Raw genomic sequence first — 24,654 nt, 5'->3', positions numbered from 1 at the left:
GAAATGTATCTGCCCTACCAGGTATGCAAAGCGGGAGACACAGTAACTAGTGTGCATATAATGCCCTAGTAGCTAGCTGTTGGTAGTAGCTGGATGTCATCCTTTTACAGCTGTGAGAGCTACAGCTGATGTTGGCGCTGTTTCTGTTTGCCTCACAGTGCGGAGGACAGATTAAGGGCGGGGACATCGCTGTGTTCGCATCACGTGCTGGCCATGGCATCTGCTGGCATCCACCCTGCTTTATATGCACTGTCTGCAATGAGCTTTTGGTTGACTTGATCTACTTTTACCAAGATGGGAAGATCTACTGTGGTAGGCACCATGCTGAGTGCCTGAAGCCGCGCTGTGCAGCTTGTGACGAGGTCAGAGCCCCATTCATGTGTGAATACTTTTTTTTCTGGTATATTCATGGAAGGTAGGGTGGCGCTCTCTCTCTCTCTCTCTCTCTCTCTCTCTCTCTCTCTCTCTCTCTCTCTCTCTCTTCAATTGTCTGTATCTCTCTGTCTCTGTCTGTCTGTCTGTCTGTCTGTCTGTCTGTCTCTCTCTCTCTCTCTCTCTCTCACACACACACACACACACACACACAGAGTCTCCCATAGACTATTCCCAGTATCCGTACCCTGCCCCACCATCCCTCTGTTGCACCAAAACATGACATATGCACATGGCCTTTAGCTTCCCATATGGGGAAACAACCATATGTGACAACCAAACTCTACCCTCTTATGCTAACCCTTTCCAGAGAGAAACATCACCCATGTCCCAATCATGGTGGATCTGGCAAGTGGCACATGACCTACCATACTCAGCATGGTGAATTCGGAGTCTCCTGTGTAGGAATAGGGTGAGGAACCACACACTACAACCACAGAAATTCTCTGGAAAGTCCACATCAGAAATAGAACTCCACTTCTAGAAGATTCTCTGGAACAATTGGTTAGAGAGGAGAAAAATGGGTAGTAGTGTTTGGGGTTCCCCCCCCCCCCGACAAGTTTTAGAGGTCAGGGGATGGCTATCTGGATGTTTCCACCCCTGACGTAACAGGTGTTTGAAAGCATTGTGGTAAGAAATCAGAACAGCATAAAGGCCCCTGCTTGCCATTCCCCCCCCCCCACCAGAAGCATACCCAAGCTATATGTGACCATTTCACCGCAGAGTAGAAAGCTTGCCTTCAGTATGGAAGCTGAGATCAGAAAGAAGTATGTTCTAAACCTGGCCCCTTATAGGAATCATTTAGGGCAGTGGTTCTCAACCTTCCTAATGCTGCAACCCTTTAATACAGTTCTTCATGTTGTGGTGACCTCCCTCCCCCCACAACCATAAAATTATTTTGCTGTAATTTTGTTACTGTTAGGAATCAAAATAATCTGATATGTGACCCCTAAGGGGCTGTGACCCACAGGTTGAAAACCACTGATTTAGGGGACAGTTTTAGAAGGCATTCACAGAGTAGCTCTGTGCTTCTGTCTAAACTTATAGACAGCAGTCTGGAGGCAGCACTCTATCTGCCAAGTCCACTAGGACAAGGCCGTTTGTCCCTTCAAACTGCCTGAGGGTTCCACTTTTTATAGAGACTGGGTGAGCCTTCACTAATGTGGATTCTGATAGTAACGTTGAGATGTTTGACCCTCTGGCCCTTGCTAACAGACTGAATACGAGTCAAACTCTGGGACTCTAGGCAGCCCCTTCACCTTCTGCCTCAGGTACACAAGTGTACATTTACAAAGTTGAACAAGCGCCACTACTCCCTGATCCCAAGTCATGTTCAGCAGCCAAAAACCAGTACCCTACTCCACTAGATGCTCTTCTCTTCCGTTAAGCCCTCCTCCCAGCCCTGTCCCTGTCTCTGGATCCATGAGGGCTGGCATCTCGCATAAATGAAGTCATATAATGTTTCCTTTTGTCTCTGGTGTCTTCCACCAGAATGATGGCTTCAAAGTCAATTTCTGTTGACGTAAATATTAGCACTTCATTCCTTTTAATGGCTGAGCATGAATTATATAATTCTCTATGAACAGTTTTATGTGTGTATCACATTTGGCTTTGCCATTTACCAATTGATAGGCATTTGTTTCTACTTTTAACTGTGATGAACAATGCTACTTATGAACATTGATATATAAGTTTCTAGATACACATAAATTTTAAATTTTGAATGTTTTTTATGGTAATTCTAAACCTAACTTTTGAAGGAAGGCCAAAGTATCTTCTAAAACAGCTGCCCCACTTTCCATTCTTATTGTCAAGGTAAGACAATTCCAGCTCTTACACATTCTCTTTAATTCTTACAATTGTATTCTTTTTTATTATAGCCAACCTAATAGGTATAAAATAATACCACAGTGATATTTTAATTCATAATTTTCTAGGCACTAATAATAATGAGTGCCTTTTAAATACTTTTGTCTACTTGTTTATTAATTTTGGGGGGAGAACTGTGGGTTGAAAGCCTTTGCTCATTTTTCACACTTGGACTAGTTTTTTTCTACTTGTGAGGGTCACTCATATGATCTGGACATGAGTCCATTGTCAGATACATGGTTCACATATATGGTCTCCCATTCTCTGTTTGTATTTTTACTTTCTTCTTGATATCCTTCAAAGCATAAACATTTTTAATTTTTACGTCCTTATGATCGATTATTTACATGTTGTTATATACATTTGTCTTGCCATGTCTTCGAAACCATTGCATAGACCAAGGTCAAGAAGATTGACAACTATAGTTTCTTTTAAGAACTTCATCACTTTTTTCCCATTAGGTCATTGATCCCCTTTCAGTTCATTCTTGTTTATAGTGAGAGGTAGGTATTCAACATAGTTTTACATGAGACTTCCAATTGTCCCAGCCCTATTTGTTAGAGACTATTCTTGTACCATAGTATAGTCTTAGCACTACCTTTGACAAGCAAATGCCATACATACACACAGTCTCAGTCTCTCTCTCTCTCTCTCTCCCTCTCTCCCTCTCTCTCTCTCTCTTTCTCTCTCTCTCTCTCTTCCTCTCCCTGGACTCTCAATTCAGAGGATTCGTCTATATGTTAATTTTTATGGCAGTATCACACTAAACTGATTATTATAGCATCATAATAATTTTTGGAGTCTGTGCTTTGAAGTTTAGAACAGCACTTGTGGGTCAGAACATAAAACACTTCCCAGGGCCAGGAAGGCCTTAGACGTGAAGATGACCAATTCTGCACATTGAGAAGTGTTAAAGAGCATGGCCAGCTGGCCACTCATCTGGAGGCAGCAGTCACTTTTCTTAGCTGAAGCTTATTATCATACATCCATGCATTTCCAAGCATTGCCCAATTTTATGTTTTCAAGAAGAAAAAGAGGAGAGTGCCAAGGATTCAGACGACATTCCCCATTTTAGGAAACGCAGTGCCTCAGTCAAATGAAGCTGCTGTGTGGAAACTGTTCCTTATCTTGCTTTAAGTTCCCCAAGGTAGGACATTCGCTCTCCACCGAAATGTGGCACCCGTATTTTAACTGTGCTTCAGGCAGATGACGTGGCGGAGCCTTGTGACATGTGGGATAAGTCTACATATAGATGCAGAGTTGTTTGGCAGTTTGGGGGTCACGCCTGCCTTCTTACCTGTGTAGTCCGGGGCTCTCGCTTTCTCCAGCGCGTCATCACAGTGCGTCCTGGACACTAACCCCGCGGCTTCCCTGTCTCCAGATCATCTTTGCGGACGAGTGCACGGAAGCTGAGGGGCGGCACTGGCACATGCGGCACTTCTGCTGCTTCGAGTGTGAGACCGTGCTGGGCGGCCAGCGCTACATCATGAAGGAAGGCAGACCCTACTGCTGCCACTGCTTCGAGTCCCTGTACGCGGAGTATTGCGACACCTGTGCCCAACATATAGGTAAGGCCGTGCGCGGCCCTCCGCTTGATCCGCCCGAGATGGGCTCCGCCCTGTGTCTGGCATAGCTGGAATCCCTTTGGCTACAGCTAACAAACGAACTCCTACCAGCTTCAGCGAAAAGACATTTCTTGGCTCATTTTATTAGAAAAGCCAAAGAGTATTTGGCTTCAGGTAGAGGTAGATGAAGGGCTAAAAAAAAAAAAAAAAAAAAGCCTGTTGTTTTGTTTTTCTCTGTGTCAGCTCAGTTTGCCTTCTGTTGGCATCTTTTTGGGAGCAAAAGAGCTTCACGTGGTGGTTGAAATGTCCCTCCAGTCACACCTAGTCTTGACATGTGCGTTCTCAGAAGGAGGAGGAAGGAACGGATACACCAATTTCCAAGTCAGTTCCTCCGGATAAACTCTTATCAGTTCTGAGTTGGCTGTGGATCTGCCTTCAAGTGGGACTTTGTGGTATGGTTTTCCACCACCAGGGAAAAGTGTGAAGCCCCAAAAAGAAAATATGGGGGAAATGAACATATCCCTAGACATTTTAGACAAAATCAGGAATGGGCAAGGGGAAGAATGGGGGCGGGGCCCTTTGGTAATGAGGGATAGTCACTGGCTTCAGCGAGTGTGTCTTCTAGAAACTCAACAGCCGTGAGCCTAGCCAAAGGCAGAGCAAAACAGTCTGTGAGCTGTGTGCTCCCAGTTTGTAGCAGGTTGGAGGCGAAGAGAATCATCCCCTTTCGTTCAGCCCTTCTGCTTCAGTGGACCGGCTTTTGCCTCCCTTTCCTCTTGGTGCCTTGAGAATGAGCAACACTGTTTGAGAAACGGTGACAATGGACAAATATCTATGGCCTTTCTGGGGTCACAAAACTCCAAGACACCTGTTTAGAAGCTGCCAATGTGGCACCTGCAGTGAGATGTGGAGACCCTCCATTCATGACTCCATTTCGCTCCATGGAGCTTGTGTAAGGATGCAAAAGAAGCAGTCTTTTCCCTGGGCTTCATCAGAAATGAAAGATTTAACATTGCCTTCTGGACTTAGGTGATGGCAAAACCCTTTCCCCAAAGTGCCCTTCCCTCTCACCAAATGCCACCTTGACCAGGAGCCCAGAAACCTTTCTGTTTACCGGATTGTCCCATTCAGACATGCTGATGTTCTTTGGCGCGTTGAATTAGGAAATAGGGAACTGAATTATAACTGGGCGTGCCAGGCGGGGAAGTGGGTGGGACCATAGCAGAGACAGTGGTGCATTGTATTGACTCCAGGCTGTGACTGGGTAGGTTTAAGACTGCTCGTCAGTGCTTACTCAGGTGGGAGAGACTGAGCGTTAGAAACTTAACCCACAGCAGCAACACCACCTTCCGATAGCTTTTCTGTGCCCTTTCCCTTTCCACAGAGGCCACAAGCCTAGCCACAAATGACTACTTAGAGTTTTCTCCCAGAAGCCTGGGAGAGAAAACTCTGTTTGTGACTAGCTCATGTGTACCTCAAACGGCTCCTCCGTCCTCTGTCTTCTTCCAGCTGTCCACAGCTTTTATTGGCATCCTCCTCTCCTCTTGAATCCATAAAAGGCATCCATCCATATTTTACTAGAAAAGGTGACTGCTGTGGTCTGCAGTCTGTCTGCTGCTATAGTTAAGTTGCTGTCCCTGGTTTATTTTTTTTTAAAGTCTACTTCTCTGCAAAATGTAATTTCCCTAGGACCAAGAGATCCTGCTGTGTGTATCATGTATACCCCAGCCATCAGTGCCACACCTCTGCCCATACTGTACAAATATTCCATATTTATGCAGCTGCTCAGAGCAGATCCTACATCAGGCAACTGTTACCAAGGCAACAGGACTCTTGCTTATGCATAGCAGAGTAAACAGTCTTATAAACAGATGAGGCTGTGGTGGCAGCAGATGCATGCTCCTTTAGAGAAGAGCTTAAAGGCCTTAGAGGGGGGATTTTTTTTTTAAAGGCGTGCTTAGCTGTTGAACACAGAGCCCTTCTCCAGATGTTTGGAGTTCAGGAGCAGTTCAGAGGGCCATCTGACATCGATGATGTTTATCAGAGGCAGTGCTCAGCGGCCTGCCTGGCTGCTTTGTGACTTGCCTCCCCTTCACCACCCCCCTCTTCCCCACTCTGTCCTCTGAGGCCCCGTTCCAGAGAGCTTGGCCTTCCTCTGACACCTCTGAGCACATTCCCTGGAGGCACGGTGGTGGACAGGGCAGAGGACCCCCCCTTCCAAGTTCTCTGGTGGAGAGTGGGCAGAGATACAGCTGTGGGATACCACACCAAATAACTGTGTGTCATCAATGATCCTGGGCAGCTGAAGATACCAAAATGAGCTCTAGAGACTCTTGACAGAGAGAAGAAAAGCTGCAGAGGAGGAAAGAGAAGCCGTATGGTCTCAGGGGTTGCTTTTGGGCAGCATCTAGGCAGTGGCCTTCTGTAAAGAGAAAACTAGGATTTCAGACCTAGTAAAACTGAAGGAAAGACAGTTTCAATAGCTAGCAGGCTGGGACTAAGCCCTCTCCATAGTCCCTCATGACAGCCTAGTTTCATCTCTGTGCTTGTGCTGGGGAAAGCAAGGCCTAGAGCTGAAGCCACTTACCTGGACCCACACTGATAGAACGCACAGAACGAAGATTCACACCCAGCAGAGGGGCCCTAGCGACTGTACAGCCCCCTGGAAGTGGCGCAGCTGGATGGGCATCACTGCATCCCTCCCTATACAGCCCATTGCTTCCCCTCCCCCCCCCCAGGGGCCTGGGCAGAAGTGCTAGCTGGAGCCCCAGCTTAGAGATGTCTGTTTCCAGCCTCACCCCAGCTTCCCATCCTCAGTCTCCCTGGGGATGCTGGTGGTCATGGGGGTAGAGCTGAGTCACACAGTGGCCTTCTCAAATGCGGTGGCCAGGTAACAGCTCTTGTCCTCGTGAAGTTTCCCTCCTGTTGTCCCTGGGGATTCGTGCCTAAGTGGAGAGATGCTTCCTGCCCCAGTTTGGAGAACATCCAGTAAGAGAAGAATTTGCCTCCTCCCTTCCTGTCCTTGGGCTCTAGGAACATAAAAGCCACCTAGCTGGCTAGGAACAAGCCACTTCCTACAGCACTTCGGTCCCAGCAATCATGGCCTTCTCAGTTCTTGACTTACCCGTCTCTAGACACAGGTGTCTGGAAGTCACACCTTGAAAATCCAGGCTGTGGAACTCTGGCTACTAAAAGTGGAGGTTCATTTTAGTGCTGTTTTCCTGGGGAGACCTTTATCATCATGCACTGGCAGTCTTATGAGATCTGTTCCTGCTCATGGGAATCCTGAGGATCTATATTCTAATAGGCTGTCCCCAGGGCAGGGACTCCAACTGCGTGCTTATCGCCTATTATATCACTCTTCGAAGCCTCAGGTAACCCTGTCATTGCCCTGTTACTGGTTATAAGCCATCCCTAGACCAGACCCCAGGACTAGAAGACACTGTGAACTACTTAGCCAAGATTCGTGCCAAGGGTGGTTTCAGTGTCCCAAGTTAATGACTTGGCATAGAGATGGCATCCTCAAGGATAGTACTCTCCTTCCATCAAAAGAGGGCAGAGGAACTAGTAAGAAGCAAGAGCATAATGAAGGGATGTTCCCTAGCACACAGGACCGTGACAGCAGAGTCCTACCATGGAGGAACTGTGCCTCCTCCTTTCCTGATGACATTGGGTGCAGGTTGTGTGCAATGGAATGACAATGTGTTTTACAAACATACCCATGGTTTTTCCTTACCAACAGCAAGCAGGGTTCCCCCCACTGAGAGTTGAAGTCCCCTTCTTGCCTTTCCACTGACTTAGTCTATTCAGAGCCATAGGCGGGGCAGTTTCTAAACAGTACATACGTTTCTCACAGTTCTGGAGGATATGAAGGCCATGGTCAAGGACCTGACAGATTTGGTGTCTGGGAAGATCCACTTTCGGGCTCAGAGCTGACATCTTTCTATGTCCCCACATGGCAGAGGGGATGAGCAAACTCCCTTGGGTCTCTTTTGCAAGGATATTGATTCATTCATGTGGACAGAACCTTCATGATCTAACTAGATCCTACTTCCTAATACTAGTGTGGTGGGTATTAGGAATTGAGCACAGAGTTTGAGGGAGAAACAGATACTCACACTGTGGCATCCAACTAGCAGCTGCTGTAACTGCCCTGTGATTGACGATGAGTGGTTATACAGGTCTTCTGTCCGTCTATCCAAGTAAGAAGAACTATCACCTAGGTCCTAGAGACACCATGAAAACTTCTGACCCTGTCTCCATAAAGCACCACTTTCTGTGAAACCTGTAAGTGCAGATGACGGCATGATGGAGAGTATTGATACTATAATTAAAGTGGAGAAGCAACCAAGGCTACCCTTGGCAGTGGACAAGAAGGCTCTTGAGACAGCCCAGCAGGTTCCTGGATAGAGTAAAGAGGACAGGACTGTTAGGATAGTTCAGAGCAAGACTTCTGAGTACAGCTCGGGTCTCTGATGCCTAATTATATTACTTTAGGCAAGTCATTAGCCTTCTGTGTCTGCATTTCCTCATCTGGAAAACGAAACACTGGTAGGAACTCACCTCAGACAGTCAAGTGCTTTATCAGGCTAGTACTATCACAGACTGAAGATCCCTTAGCTGACGTGTCTGGGAGCAGAATTAGTTCAGCCTTTAGAACCATGCCTGTCTATAATGAGATACTTGAGGGATAGGATACAATTCTAAACATGGAACTCATTTATATTTCCTATAGAGCTTATGCATATAATCTCAAGATGCTTTTATATGACACCTTAAATACTTTTATGTATGAAGCAATTTTATTATACAAAATTTTCTGCTTGCAGCATTTTGTTGACATCAAAATTTTGGCTTTTGAAGCATTTTGAGTTTGGATTTTTCGATTAAGGATGCTCAACTTCTGTTGCTATTTGGGGAAAGTGTGTCTCTGGCAGAATTCATAGCTAAGCTGTTCTGATCTACATCCTCCATGCTGCTAGCAAGGGAAGTTGAGAAGTCCGCTGACTGGTAGAATAAGTTGTAACAGGGTGTGGGCACTGACTACACAGCGCCTGATCATGGAGCGACTGATACAGTTTTGTTTTTGCTTTTGCCGTAATGTTTCATGTAGTGGTGTAGGGCTCGGTACAGCTCCTCAGCTTCCTTTCTGTCTCTTGCTTCCCAGGGATCGACCAAGGTCAGATGACCTATGACGGCCAACACTGGCATGCTACAGAGACCTGTTTCTGCTGCGCTCATTGTAAGAAGTCCCTCTTGGGGCGACCGTTCCTCCCAAAGCAGGGCCAGATATTCTGCTCACGGGCCTGCAGTGCCGGGGAGGACCCCAATGGCTCTGACTCATCTGATTCGGCCTTCCAGAACGCCAGAGCCAAAGAGTCTCGCCGCAGTGCCAAAATCGGCAAGAACAAAGGCAAAACAGAGGAGGCCATGCTGAGCCCACACAACCAGCTGCAGGTGAGTTCTAACCGGCTCTCAGCTGATGTGGACCCCCTGTCAGTGCAGATGGATCTCCTCAGCCTATCTAGCCAGACGCCCAGCCTCAACCGGGACCCCATTTGGAGGAGCCGGGATGAGCCCTTCCATTATGGAAACAAGATGGAGCAGACCCAATCCCAGAGTCCTTTGCAACTCCTCAGCCAGTGCAACATCAGAACTTCCTACGGTCCAGGAGGGCAGGGAGCAGGAGCCCAGCCTGACGTGTGGGCCAAGCACTTCAGCAACCCCAAGAGAAGCTCATCAATGGCCATGAAGGGGCACGGTGGCAGCTTTATCCAGGAATGCCGTGAGGACTATTACCCAGGGAGGCTGATGTCCCAGGAGAGCTACAGCGATATGTCCAGCCAAAGCTTTAGTGAAACCCGAGGCAGCATCCCAGTTCCCAAGTATGAGGAGGAGGAGGAAGAAGAAGAAGAAGGTGGCATATCTACGCAGCAGTGCCGGCCCCGACGTCCACTCAGTTCCCTGAAATACACAGAGGACATGACACCCACAGAACAGACTCCTCGTGGCTCTATGGAATCACTGGCCCTGTCAAATGCAACAGGTAGGTTGGTCCTTGGTAATACAGTGTTTTTCTATACAATGCCCTCCTCCAGCCGGCTGCTGAGGAAAGCTAACCCAAGTGTCAGATAGCTTCTCTCTTTGATGGAATATAGAGAAAGCCTGAGTCCAAAGTCTGGATGCCTGTGATACATGTGAAGTTTAGGGGTGGGCAGATACTTGCAGTAAAAGGGGAGGAGTCAATGGTGTCTTTTCTGGGGTTTGGCTTCAGCTTGTTCCATGGGGGCTCTGGAGATTCTGTTGCAGGTCCATTCCTTCTGGTGACATTCAGACTGATGTGTCAGCCTACCATGCCCACCTATCATTGCCTTTGGCTGCTAAAGAGCAGGATTGTGTGTATTTGTGGGGGAGTATGACAAAGTTGGAGGGCTGGCCACGGCTAAGGCATCATATAGGCCAAGAGCATTCATGAGAGAGAACAGCTGTAAGGTGGTGGTATTTACCACACACCTGGGATGCAAGTGCCCCAGCCTAGTGTTGCTTGAGGAACCCAGTTTCTAGGGGTTTTCTGAAACCCAGTGTCTCAAAATATACAAATAAACATGAAAGATAGATTATATATATCTACATACACAGAGAGATGAGGAGGAAAGCTGACTAAAATGGACGGGATGTAGGTAGACCATCTCAGGGTACTGTCTCTAACAGCTTTCCAGCTGGCTGTAGAGATAAGATAGTTGCCTAAGGTGAGCATGGCTTTAACATCCACGTGCACGTTCTATGTGCTTGTCTTACTGATCAGGCTGTGTAAACCAGCCAGAGTGCTGCTTAAGACTCAACCGGTGAGTCATTTCTTAGGAGTGTTTCAGTCAAGCTCAGCAGAGCCATGTGTTAGTCTATCCCTTGGTAAGAATGCTCCAGGATGTACTCAGTGTCTGTCTCTAGTAGCAGAGAATCAGCGTCACAGGTGAACCTTCATCGCAGGTCCCACAGTCAAAGATGTGTCTGGGATCTACACCGTTTTGACAGTGGGTTAAGCATGCTCGGACTGTGAATAGCGGTGGTAAACTCTGTTAGTCCCATCTGATGGGCTCAGCTGCCGCTCAGCCCCAGCCACCCGCTATCATAAACATGAATACTTTAGCTAATGCATACGGTTCTTACCACATGCCAACCCTACCACATGTCAACCATTGTTCTGGGCACAACACAAATATTAGCTATTAATTAAGTTGTCACAACACTGCAAGGGAAACATATCATTATTCTTATTTCTGAGTAGGAAAATCAGAACCAGAAAGTTTGGGAATTACCCAGCTTTTTAAAATTAATTAAATTTGCCCTTTGACGATTTCATAAATGTGCATAGTGTATTCTGATTACTCTCCTGCCCCAGCCTCTCTTCTCCCTCCCCTACCTGTTCACTTCCCCTCCTCCCAGTAGGCCCCTTTTCCATATTTGTGTCTTTTTGTTTTGTTGTGAGACCCACTGAGTTTTAACCAGGACTGTCTGAGTGACCATGAGCACGGGACCATCCAAAGGAGCTTGGGGGGCACACATGCAAAGATAATGACTCCCCATCCTTCCAAAGCCATCAGGAGCTAATAGCTCAGCAGGGAGGGGTAGGGTCTGCATGACCCCTCCCACCCAAGCATGGCTATTGACCCGAGCGTTTCAGGGATGAACAAGGAGGTGCCTTATTGACTCCAGTGCCATGCTTGTTCTTAATCCAGCAGCTGCTGCCATCATACGAGCCCCCCACTTGATTAGATCCTTCATAGCAGTTAAAAACACAAGTCTTTAAAGATGTGGAATCCACTTAAACTCTCTCCTCAACAAACAAAAGCCTGAGTCATAGGGTGTCTGTTACAATGAGTTTTTACCTTTCATCTCTCCTCAAATGCTTTTTACTGTGTTCCCACTTGTCCCAGAAGACAAAGCTCAGCTATTCTTACCCCCATGTTTCAGATGGGAAAAAAAAATGAGACTTTGGTGAATAAGCGCCTTCCCTGACACTGTAGAAGTAAGCAGTCGGCGCAGTGAGAACTGCCTGGGAGCATTCATGTGCTGTAATTATTTAAGAGGACAACAGATAAATATGTACTTCAGCCTGTGAAGCTGGTTTCTTAGGCAAGACCACGTGCCCTTGGGACCTGTGATAGATGTGAGCTCCTCAGCCTCCTTCCCAGGCCTCTGAGCACAGCTCAACACAGGCGGAGCCCAGGAGTCTAGCTCCGTGCTGTTCTGATGTGTGTCATTGTCTTAAAACAGATGTTCTGGCTTTGTCTGCTATGACAATAACATTAGGAGGCCTTATGGGGAAATCAGGGGCCTCAAGCAGGAGTCTGGGAAAGGCCAGGAAAGAACACACAGCCTCCACTTCTAAGGAAGAGATGGGGGCGGGTGTTTACCCCCAGTCTCCCAGAGAATCGCTAGTGGACAGTGTCCCTCTGCCTCTGATTTCTGAAAGGAAACCCAGAGCCATGTGTGATGAGGCTGAGAGAAAAAAGATTCCAAAGATCAGCACTGTTCAATATGGTAGCTAGTAGCCATGTGTAACCAACTATGAAAATTATATTAAATGTAATGGACATCACAGGCCATTGGTCTACAAGTAAGATATGAGTCAGGGTTCTCTAAAGGAACAGAACTGATACACACACACACACACGCACGCACGCACGCACGCACGCACGCACGCACGCACACGTGCACACAGGGCGGGGGTGCCTGGAGGTATTAGCCTAGCTTACGGGATGTGGTTGAGTTAGTCCAACAATGGTTGTCTCACAGTGGAGAGGCCGAGAATCCAGTTCAGTCCATAAGGCTGGATGTCTGAACGGTCCCAATCTGGTGCTGAAGGCCTGAAGGACTCCTGGAGAGCTGCTGGTCTTCAGTCTGTGTTGGAACCCCAAAGAAACTGGTCCGAACACTGTCCAAGGAATGGCACAGCGACAGGCTAGAAGAACTGGCCAGCAAGAGTAAGGGCAAGCAGGCAGAATAGCAAAGCTTCCTTCTTCCATGTCCTTTTACCTGGGCCTCTGCCAAAAGATGCCACCCAGATTTAGAGTGAGCCTTCCTGCTTCAAATAGCCTGATCAAGAACTCTGTCACTGGAGTGCCCAGCAGCTCGAGTGTCAGCTACTTCCAGGTGCAGCCAAGTGACAGTCCCAATGGGCTGTCACAAGTGCCGCAGCAATGGGCTGGAATTTAAATTTCCTTTTCATTCATTTAAATTGCGTTAGCCCCATGAAGCTAATGGCAGCCCCACCAGACGGGAGGACAGGGTAAGTGTGTGGTGTGTGTGCAGGGTTAATGCCACCGTCAGTCCTAGGAGCTCTAATACAAGCCTTGGTTTTATGGACTTTCAGCCACTGGTTTAAAAAAAATAAATAAATAATAGGCTGGGAGTTATGGTTCCGACGTTAATTTACTTAAAATAGTTGTTTATTTATTTATTTTAGACAGGGTCTAAAACTCATTATATAGCTAGAATGACCTTCAACTTCTGATTCTCTTGTCCCCCAGTGCTGTGATTCCAGGAGCATGTTCCCATGCCCAGTTTATGAGCTGCTGGGGACTGAACCTAGGGCTTTGGGGAAAGCGCTCTACCCAGCTACGTCTCTTATGGTCTCTGGGTTCAGATCTTCCCTTTTTCTGCTTTTTAACTTGTGACTAGGGATTAAACCCAGAGCCTCATGCCTGCACAGCCGATGCTCTGCCACTGAGCGGTACCCCCTTTTCCTCTTCCTTTCATGGTTTGTTTTGAAGCTAAGTCTCACTCATTTACCCAGGCAGGCCTTGATTCGTGATCCTTCTTATTCGGCCTCCTGAGCAGCTGGGATTGCAGGCCTCTGCTACCAGGCCCAGCTCCACTTCGTTGCTAAGGACTCCTGTGGCTTTAAACAAGTCACCAAGTTCTCAAAGACTCAGTTTTCTGGAAATCGGGATTTAATGACTATTAATACTTCATTCGTAGGCGTTTTGTGAAAATTCAATGATAGGTGCAATTAACTTCAAAAGATACATCTGACCCTCGGTAATGGTTTCTGGACACTGTATTGTGTCAGTTCCTTTTCCCCCAAAACACACTGTAGGATGACTGAGCTGCACCCCTCTCCTGGTGCTCACCAATGTGTGGCTTTGCTGTGTGTAGAAATGCCCCGGTGGCCTCCTCTTTCCCCCAGCAGCAAAGGGCCGGGCTGTACCGAAAGCAGGAAAGTGAAGAAAGTAGTTTTGTGCCCTTGATTTTCCATGGGATGACCAGACAGGACAGCAAGGTAGAAAAAATGATGGCTACAAGCACAGCTTCTGGTCGTCCTTGTAGCACGACATAAGTGACTTTTTACATTCTACTTCACATAGCCCTGCACTGAAGATCTAGCTTTGAAAGATGTAGAAAGCTGGTCTTCTCGTTTCTGATCCTCAGGGATGCATTTGAAGTCTGCCAGAACATTTAGTAGCCTTTTGAGGAGACAATAATCTGAACCATCCATGCATTTTTAAGCCTTAGAATCATAGACTGAGTTACAGATCTAATTTACTAACCCCTTGATCATGCCTCTAAAGCTTAGTGCAAGAAAATGGATTTATTTTTCCTTCTGAGGTAGGTAACTTAGGTTATTGGGTAAGTTTAGTGTTTAATCTGGCAGACAGCAAGGTCCTTTGTGGACAGCATTGTTCTTTTGAACAGATCTTTAAAAGCACAACTCAGCCACTTGCCAGCGTCTGATCTGGGCCCTGGCACTGCCCAGATTGTTTAGAACTGGGAGTGTGCAAGCTCTTCTCCATGGAAAACACGGCCATGCCTTCTGCTAGCGCTGAGTGACTCAGGAAGGCACAGTTACCACTGTGTAAACGTCAATGGGAGAGCGTTGTGAAGCTCCTTAACCCTGCTCTTCCCAAATGTCGCGTGAAGCTGCATGATAGTGGTGATCATAGCAGACCACTGGTCATGTGCCAACATGCTGACACCTTTACATGCATCGCATTTAGTACTTATCACAGCCTTCAGAGATAAGTCACTATCACAGCCGTTTCACAGATGAGAACACTAATGTTCATAGCAGTTGGCCATGCTGACATCATGCTGCAGATAAATAGAAGTTTCTACTTTTTAATCTAGGTTCTAACAAATAGCAAAGACTTGAACCCAGGTGTGGCAGACTGCAAAGCCCATGCTCTTAACTGTCCCGATACATGTCCTTACAAGAAGGGCCATGATCGGGGCTGGAGAGATGGCTCAGTGGTTAAGAGCACTTCCTGATCTTCCAGAGGTCCTGAGTTCAGTTCCTGGTGACCACATGGTGGCTCACAACCACCGATAATGGGATCTGATGCCCTCTTCTGTCATGCAGACATACATGCAAATAAAGTACTCAGATACACAAAGAAGGGCCGTGATCGTGGCCAGGGGATTGTGCAGTGATTTTATATGAAGAAACGAGGTCTCCCTTCCCTGCAGTAGCTGGTTTGTGTGTGTCAGTCTGACTCTGGTGGTGAAGCAGATGAGCACAAGTATGCGGTAAAGCCAAGGGCAGGAAGGAGGCAGAGGGGCAGTCAGGTATGCTAGGCCAAGACTGGCCAGCTGTAGAAAGACAAGGGCGACTAGGACACATGCTCCAGGGGTGGTACCCAAGCAAATGAGATAATGGAATGAGGCTGTCGCTGCAAGTTAGGCATCAAGGGTTAAGTTCTACATTTGGCCCCGGTGTGTAGCAGAGATGGGACTGGAGGCCTCTGGCAGAAGCCATTACCGCTGGAAAGCTATAGACTATGAGATGGTCCCAACTGAAGAACTGAGGATCGTCCTCCTCCAGGAACAGCTGCTTTCTGTAGGAGGGAGGTAGAGCAGCAAGAGCCGAGACCAGTAGGATGGGACTTGAGCACCTGCTCAGTGAATTGCAGCTGGCTGAATGAGGGTGCAGGCTGTAAACAGCCTGCTGAAGTCATAGGCTGGCTGACCTATTCCTGCCTCGGTGTCCTCATCTTTAAACTGTAATGTCAAGGTTGCTATGAGAATTGAGTTAATTCCTATAAAGAAGTTAGAACAGTGCCCAGCACCCTGCAAGGACCCATAGGACATCAGTGGCTGCTGGCATTAGTAGGGACAACTGCCTATGCATGCTGCTGAGGATGTGCTACTGAGCTAAAGTGAGCCTGGACCTTCTCTGCTTGTATCTATAATCTAGTGGAGCTGACAGTAACCATTCAAATGAGCCGTATAAAATTGCAGATGGTAAGAATGGTATACTGGCTGGGCGGTGGTGGCGCACGCCTTTAATCCCAGCACTCGGGAGGCAGAGGCAGGTGGATCTCTGTGAGTTCGAGGCCAGCCTGGGCTACCAAGTGAGCTCCAGGAAAGGCGCAAAGCTACAGAGAAACCCTGTCTCGAAAAACCAAAAAAAAAAAGAAAAAAAAAAAAAAAAAAAAAAGAATGGTATACTGAGGAGGTATACAGAGGAGGAACGTTGGTGCAGGTGGGCAATCAGTGAGGGCATCCTGAAAAAGAGAAACAAGAATGGAAGGACTATAAGAAATATGAACAATAGCAAGTGCAAAGACCCTGTGGTGGAAGGATATGGAAAGAATGAACTGAAGGAAATCCTCATGGCTGGATGGAGAATAGCCATAAGCCTGGTGAAGGAGGAAAGACCTCCAAGGGCTGTGGAAAACCTTTAAAATGTCATACCAAGAAGGGAGCAAGGTGACATCATCTGATCTACATTTCGATGAGATGGCCAGAGCAGGTTTATGGGCATGTAACTAGCCAAGGGCCAGTGTGGCCTCATAGGAAGTCCTAGGGGGCAGTCCAGAGTACAGTGCCCAGGATATAAACAGGGTAGTTCAAAAATAAGAGGAAGGCCAAGACAACATATTAGGAGAAGAAATGGGCAGAGGTCTGCAATGACGCAGGGAATGGGTCCTAGGAGCCAGAGGAAGATTGACTTGTGAAATACTAGCACTGGGTGGGATTTCCAGTTTCATCACTGCTGACTTATGCCAGCCGTCAGCAGAAACCAACCCCATGGTTGGCCTGGCTCCAAGGAGAGATCTGAAGGGTTCCCACCTTTCATCACATCCATGGTACATTTGTCATTTGTACCTTTGGACAGGCCTCTTCTCCCTACTTGGAGAAGGGGCAGCTCAGTTGTTCAATGTGAAGCCATTGGTAGCTGCGGGGTGGGAGGTGGGGCCGTTTTTTCAGCATTTCTGGCAAACTGTTGCAAACAACAGAGTCAGTCTGAAAGCAGCCACTGGCCTGGCTCCCTCTCCCAGGAATGTCTGAAATGCTTTTTAATCCTTATAATGCAAACTAGTTCCATAAGCACTTGGGTGGAACGGGTCTTCTGTTCTGTGTAACTGGGCTATCCATTCTCTAGCCCGGTTCCTTTAGTTAAACAGTTAGGCAAAACCTCCTTAACCACTTGGCACCGTTTGAGGGGCCACGCCTCAGACATGCTCAGGAAGTGTCTGGCCCTGATCTTTTAGTTGATTTCTGTGTTGATGACTTGTCTTGTCATCATGACAGAAGCAACTTAAGGAAGGAAGGTGTCCCCTTGACTCACAGTGGCAGAGAATTATCCAGCGTGGCTGGGACATCATGGCAACAGGACCATGGTCTGGCCCATGGGAGCTGACCACATTGCATCCACAGGCAGGAAGCAGAGAAAGATGAATATCGGTGTTTGGTTTGCTTTCTCCTTTTTGTTCAGTCTAGGACCCAAGCCTGGGTGATGGTGTTTGGAGCTGTGCATTTGAAAGCCTAGAACCCACCTGAGTCCTACCCATTGACCCCCGTCCAGGGACTTGGGAAATGCTTCGGGACTGTCATTGCACTGGCATACAGACTCTTGTTGGCAAGTGTAACCAGTGGTCAAGGTCTGTGCCATGTGTTTCCAAGTTCTTGGCCTCCTACTCAAGAATGGAATATCAGTCCATACAGATTATAAAGCAAAGATTGAAAAACAAAGCCGTAGTGCGGATTAGAAGGGAAGAAATACACTGTCAAGACTGACAGTGGGCCACATGAGTGAGGGGACTCAAGGTGCCTGATTATTGTCTGGGGCTTTTCTCTTTGGGGTTCGAGAGATAGAGGTATTAGGTTACTAGCGATATAATTTGGGTGGTTCTCTATTTTGAGTAAGAGCTTGGACTATATAATTTTGCTCACTCCTCATATCCTTTCCCATAATGCATCTGATTTTAATCATATGCATGCTAGTTATGCCGAGGCATAAGATGGTAATTAGGAGACCCTCCACTCGAAGACCTCATTGCCCTTATTGTCGTGCACCCAGACCTGATCAGGCTGGATGGGTCCCTTGCCCATAGTTCCCAGATTGTGTTCCAGGATGTGTTTGAATAGAAACAGAATGTTATCAAGGCATTTGCTATGGGAGTAACTTGTTTCTGTTGTTTAAAGTGGGCATGAGACTATGCAGGTGGGGCCCAGGTTGCCAACAAGTTGCTAGGTGCTTTGGAGAGGGGTGTGGGCACAGCCCAAGCCAGGTTGCTAAGTTACATAAGATGCTATTACGTAAGGTAGCTGTCAGCAGCCCTATCCCTTAGTAGCCAATAAAGAAGAAAGAGATGGCTTCTTTTCAGTAGTCCATCCCCAAAGTCCAGAATTCAATCTCATTGGCCTAGCTAGAATTACTTCACAGTTCTTAAATTAACCTCCATGGCCAGAAGGAATGAATCACATGCCCAGCCCAGGACTAGGCAGTGAAGTCAACCTTTCATTGCTGTGGGGGGGGGGTGGAGGGTTATACTAGCTACTTTTCTCTTTATATGACATACTCCCATGGCCAAAGCATCTTCTAGAAGAGGATTTATCTGGGCTTACAGTTCCAGAGAGATAGAGTCCATCATGGTGGGGAGGTGTGATAATGTAGCAGAAGAAGCAGGAATCTGCCTCAGCACATTTTTATCCACGTACTGGAAGCAGAGCCGCAGAGTGGGGGGACAGGAAGTGAAACAGGGCTAAACCCTCAAAGCCCGCCCCCAGTGACATTATTCCTCCTCCTAAAGGTTCCATAACCTCCCCCAAATAGCGCCACTAACTGAGAATGAAGTGTTCAAATACTAGGGGAGACATTTCTTATTCACACTACCTCAAGGCTTCTCAGGAGGAAATCAGGTCATGTATTTAAAGGAAAAGGTGACACCAGAGGTTTCTAACCTGTTGTATGTATCCCTCCCATCTGCGGTGCCCTTTTAACCTGATCCCACCCTCTGGGAGCCCTACAATCTGAATTTGACACCAAACGCGTACTTTGTATGATAGTGTTTTTTCTAGAGAGAGGGAGGGGGAAAAAAGTCCTGGTTTGAGAAAGATGATAGACAGTGACAGTTGGGTAGCATGGATTGGAGGAGCCCGACCTTCTCAGATTCAGTGTTTGGGGCATGCCTTCCTCTGAGGTTCCTTCTTGTCAGTCCTTAAAGAGGCTGAGTTGTCTTGCGGCCGTCTCAGGCTCTGAACTCACCCCTGCTCACAGACATTGCCAGGTGACAACGAACAGAATGAAAACCATGGGAGGATCTGTTGACTTTCCTTTCCAGGTCAATTTCCGGGTACCAGGGGGAAGTAGAGGACATTCTCAGAGAGAGGAAGGCAGCAAGAGGTAGATGGGATAGACCCCAGCCCAGAGTGGTCAGTACACCTCTGCCACATGTCATGCATGGTCTTGCTAATATTCTTCAGGTCCAGGGAAGTTTTTCCAGGGCTTCAGTGTTTGTTTAAATTGTTTGGGAGGCATATCTATATCTATAACTTCTTTGGGGTCTAGACAGTCAAAGGAGCGACACTGGAAAATTGATTCAACAAAACTGTATCTTGGCACCTTCCCTTTTCTTGTAAAAATGAGCCAGCCTTAAAGAGAAGCCAGCAACAGTCTCAAGGCCTGCACAGTGCCGAAACTTCCCATGATCACCTGCCGTATCCGTTGCGTTCATTCTGGTGTTTGCACAAGCCCTTCCAGTGGGTCTGTACAAAGCTTCACCTATCTGCGCTCCCCTCCTTCACTTTATAGGGTGTTCCTCCCAGAACAATGGGATTCTGATGTGATTCAAACCGAGATCCAGCTTTAAAGACTATATTTCTTTTTCTGTGTGTGTGGAGAGGTGTTTATATGGGTATTCATGTGAGTGTGTGCTAGAGACTGACATAGTGTCTTCTTCCATTACTCTACCTTATTGTTGGAGACAGAGCCACTCCCTGAACCTGGAACTCATCCATCCAATGAGGCTAGCTGGCTATGGTCTCCAGAGACCATCCTGTCTCCAACGCCTGCCCGCCTGCCTGCCCACCTACCCAATGCTGAGGTTACAGATGTGCACTGCCTTACCTGGCTCTTATGTTGGTGGTGGGGATCTGAATTCAGATCCACAGGCCTGCATGGCAAGTGCTTGACTGGTTAGACCATTTCCCAGACCTTTGGAGAATGTGTTTCTCCACGTTAATAACCAGTCATTTATTTCATCCTTCAGAGTAGTCCAGGAATCCATTTGCATTGTATTTATCTGGATGTTTGTCTGTCATGAGAACTCTGGGCATCACCTAAAATCTCACAAACAGAATCTCTCAGGGATCCAATGAGGAAATAGCATCGTAGCTCATGTCCCAGAGAACCCCTAGGGCCACTGAGTTAATGGCCCATCAAGTTGTAGAAACTCAAACATCATTTCCATCCAGGTGAATGGCCCTACTTGCTGGTTGATCTGGGATTAGAACTTCCGTCTTTGCTACAGTGCCTCCTTTGCCCAGAGTCCAGCAGCCTGTTGAGACAAAAGAAAAATTAAAGTATGTCTCATCTCAGAACTTCTAACGTTGGCTGGGGCTCAGTTAACGAAGTACTGACCACCACAAGCATGAAGACCTGATTGTGGTCTATGAGCCATGTGCCAGCAGAGTGTGGTAGCATGCAGCTGTGATCCCAGCAGTAGGAAAAGTGGGGACAGGAGCCTGGACCTTGCTGACCAATTAGTCTAACCAATCAAGAAGCCCCAGATTCAGTGAGAGGCACTGGGTAAACAAATTGGAGAAAGAAGCTAGACATTGATTGCCTTCACGTGGATGTTCATGCACATACAAACACATAAACACAGACACACCAAAATAAAAACCTTCTACATGTGTCCAACTTCAATTCACTCTTGGTATAGTAAATAGTGCCTCAATAAGTAAAGGAAACATTCATTGTCTATCATAAATGAGTGACATGTTTCTTAAATACAATATATAGATAATTATAAAAAGAGAATAGTAACATGCCAGGAAACATCTGATAATGTTGATATTCCCAAACGAACACAGCAGAAAAAGTGGACAGCACTTATAACGGGGTCTGCTTTGGTCCTAGAGTCAAAGTGAAGAGTATACAAGACGAGAGGTTCAGAAGAATTGAAAGATGATTAGTATGGGGCGGATTGATGGGTAGAAAGGGTTTGGGGAGATCTCTCAGCCGGTAAAGTGCTCGAAAGCATAGGTTTGGTCCCCAAAGCCCACATTAAAAGGGGAGGGCAGTCATGGTGGCACGTACTTGTAATTCCAGTGAGGAAGAGACATAGGGGATCCCCGAGGTTCATGGGCTACCTAACATAGCCCATAGCCAACTGGTGAGATCCAGACCACCTGAAGAATGAAACCTGAGCTTGTCCTCTCACCTCCCCATGCATGTTCACATGTGTACATGCACACCTACAGACACACACACACCACCACCACCACACATACACACCACACACCAGGATGGAGGGGTAAATTCCCTTTACTGGAGATACACCCTCTTCCACACGCACTGGCCTGGTAGGAGCACTATGGCCTACATTGGAGGATGTCAGAAGGAAGGCAGGTTTAGAGACACAATGGGTATCACTCCTGGGTGCTTCTGACTTCTAGTGGAGGATGGAGAGACTTCCGAGCATCTTACAGTGCCCAGAACAGCAGCCAGCCTCCACCTGCTGCTCAAAATCATTTCCTGGCACCATAAGAAATGCCAAGACACAGAGACTAGACTAGCTATAAAGAATTCCAGTGAACATCCTCAGCCTTCCTCTAAGTCATTCTGGACCAACTCAGAGGATGGCATGATGGCCAATGGCAAGAGCTGCATCTCCTTCATCTGCTCCAGCAGGAGCACACTTTAGCTTAGCTTAGCAAAGTGAGACTGACCTCCTTGGTATCTCCTCCTCTCCAGCTCTTTGTTCAGTGCCTTCAGGCCTGCAGCTCACTGGCCAAGGATATATTCTCACACATAAAGGTACAGGGAGGCATGAGGTGATCCGTCTGAAGCTTTTCATTGCTCATCTGGCACCTGAAAACTTCAGTTACTTTGGTTGTTAGGCACCAAGGTGTCCATCTTCCGCCCCCTTCCCTTCATATGTTTAAGAAGAGAAGGGAACTTGAATGGAATTTAGGAATCAACTGTAACAGAAAGGCTAGAAGGTAAGTGTCAGAATTAGTGAGTGAGTGTGAGGCTTGGCTATCTGGAGCTGTCAGTTACCCAGACCTGTGTGGGCTCTCATACAAGGCAGCCCTGCTATTTGGGGGGTGGGGGTGGAATGATCTTTAGCTCAAGAGATGAGCCTTTTCTTACTGGATCCGTTTTCCTATCTTTCCTGCGCTAGAAAAGGTTACCAGAACCTATGACTTAATTATGCCCCACCAGCCTCCCGGTGAGAGTGGCTGTTACCTCAAAGCTCTGGTTTCCTTACCACGACCACCACCACCACCACTACACCACCCCCACCCCCCACCAATATCAATTAACTTTTCAGAGAATTCTCATTTGGTACAGCTTAGAGAAATTAGTTTGTTCTCTGAGTCTGTGGATGGAAAACTGGCCTGGCTAAGGGCTGGGAACTAGGAAGGCAATGGAGACATCCCAGCAGTAGAGATTTTCCTTGGAGACCATTTTCAGCTCTAGAAATGAGCCTAGCATGGCCCCGGGCAATGGATCCGGTTCAGTCACTGCACCATCTGTAGGGAGACAAAGGCACAACATCTTGCCTAGGCTACCCTCCAGCTCCCTTTACAGAACTCTGGTTTCGCCATGCCTAAGTCACTCAGCACCTGGGATAAGCAGGACTTCTGCCCCAGGAGCATCACTGAGTCTGGTGCTTTTTCTCTTCTCTGGAGTTAGGACTTCCCAAGAAGCAAGTGTCTTCTTCCACTGTCTTTACTGTTTTCTGAAGCTGTTTGTTGTAGGGGTCATTTGATGGCTAGGCATCTGTGTGGCACACTTCTATCTGGCTATCTTGGATGAAGCATATGAGGGAAGGGAACATATTTTATCCCATAATTTATTCTTCTGAACCCTAGAACTTGTAGAAAAGAATTGTCAACCCCTGTAGTGGACTCAAAGAATGCCAGCACCAGCCATCCCCATTGTCTTCCTCAGCTAAGCTCAGGGGCCTCTTTTTCATTTGTAGATATTATTTGTTCTCAACCCGGTCCCTAATATCATGTATCTATCATGTGGCCTAAGATGCCACGCCCTCCCACACAACACCCTCCCTCCTCAAACCTATTCTAAGGGGCTAGATTTCTAGAGTGCTTTGCTGGTGAATCTGCCCACTAAACTGTATCCTTAGCGGCCCTGCTTTATCTATTTTCCAAACCAAAATTTTGTCCAAGATGCTTTTAGAAGGAGAAAAATTAAGAGAGAGTGAAAAGGTATCTTCGGGAATTATGATGTTGATTTGTTTTATTTTCATTCATTCGACAAGTATTTATTGAGTGCCTACCATGTGTCAGGCACCCTGCTAGTTGCCAAGAGCACATTGATGAATAAGTCTGATATTCTCCCTGTATGGGTCAGGGCCCCAGCAGGAAACAGCTGCTAGACTCAAGAGGTAATTAAAGAAAACCAAATGAAGAAGCAGCCTCTGGATTACAAAGCCAGTCTTGGGTAGAGAATGACAGCCACCCTGTAGCCTAGCAGGAAGGAGCTGGACCAGCAGGTCCCGCATTGATCAAACTTACCTGGGAGCCAGAGAGCACAGGGCACCACCATGCTGCTCTCAGGGCAGAGTGCAGCCGAGAACTGGTCTGGAATCTAACAGGGATGCGCAAGCTCAGAGAGAAGCAGCTTGTGCAAAGAAAGAGGTGAGGCAGACCGGAGAAGAAAACGGTCAGGTTCAGCTACACACCACACACAGAATGGTCAGGGAAGAGGGAAATGGTCTTGCAAGGGAGGAGGGAAAGAAGAAATGGTTACAGATAACATGGGCAAAGGCCCTGGGCAAGAGAGCACTTGCCTGGTTCCAGGAGCTCCCAGGAGCCCAGTGTGATAAGAGAGCATTGGGAAAGACAGCTTAAAACACATCTCAGCCTCCTGGTTCACACTCAGCCTCCCGGGGTGCCTCTGGCAGCGCTGCCCTGCATTAAAGTGGAAAAAGTCAGATGACTTTCATGGAAGGCTGAGAAAGCATATTTAGGACCATAAGGAAGCGAGGATCAAAAATAGCACTTTTGCTGGGTGAGGGAGAAGTTGCTATTTAAAGTGGAAACAAGAATTTAAAAAAAAAAATCTATGCACTCCTTCTGTGGGTGTTTGTATTGAATTGATCAAGTTTACCTTTTTTTTTTTTTTTTTTTTTTAAGAACTACTTTCTGCCCTGGGTTAGATCTGGATTTCATACACAGTTTATTCTCATCTTATCCCAGATACCACCTTAACCAAACAACTGGTTTATAAATCTGATGAGAGCAAAAGCCTCCCTTCAGATGAGCTGTAAGCTTTGAAAGCATAGCTAAACAGAAGTATGATTCACACAGGCCC

General features: G+C 47.1%; 1 protein-coding gene across 5 annotated transcripts in view; it reads left to right on the top strand.

Moving 5' to 3' along the window:
• Nucleotides 1-24,654, top strand: part of Prickle2 (prickle planar cell polarity protein 2) — a 344,355-nt gene that overhangs the window by 296,324 nt on the left and 23,377 nt on the right. For all 5 annotated transcript variants that reach the window (XM_006972556.4, XM_015989098.3, XM_015989108.3 and 2 more), the window contains 3 exons: nucleotides 159-362; nucleotides 3,683-3,869; nucleotides 9,034-9,912. In XM_006972556.4, coding sequence (XP_006972618.1) covers nucleotides 159-362; nucleotides 3,683-3,869; nucleotides 9,034-9,912 — 1,270 coding nt within the window. The remainder of the gene's footprint in view (nucleotides 1-158; nucleotides 363-3,682; nucleotides 3,870-9,033; nucleotides 9,913-24,654) is intronic.

Source organism: Peromyscus maniculatus, chromosome 3 (genome assembly GCF_049852395.1).
Source record: "Peromyscus maniculatus bairdii isolate BWxNUB_F1_BW_parent chromosome 3, HU_Pman_BW_mat_3.1, whole genome shotgun sequence".
In the NCBI taxonomy this organism is placed as follows: domain Eukaryota; kingdom Metazoa; phylum Chordata; class Mammalia; order Rodentia; family Cricetidae; genus Peromyscus; species Peromyscus maniculatus.
Note: the sequence above shows the minus strand (reverse complement) of the source record. Positions and strands in the feature narration are given on the sequence as shown.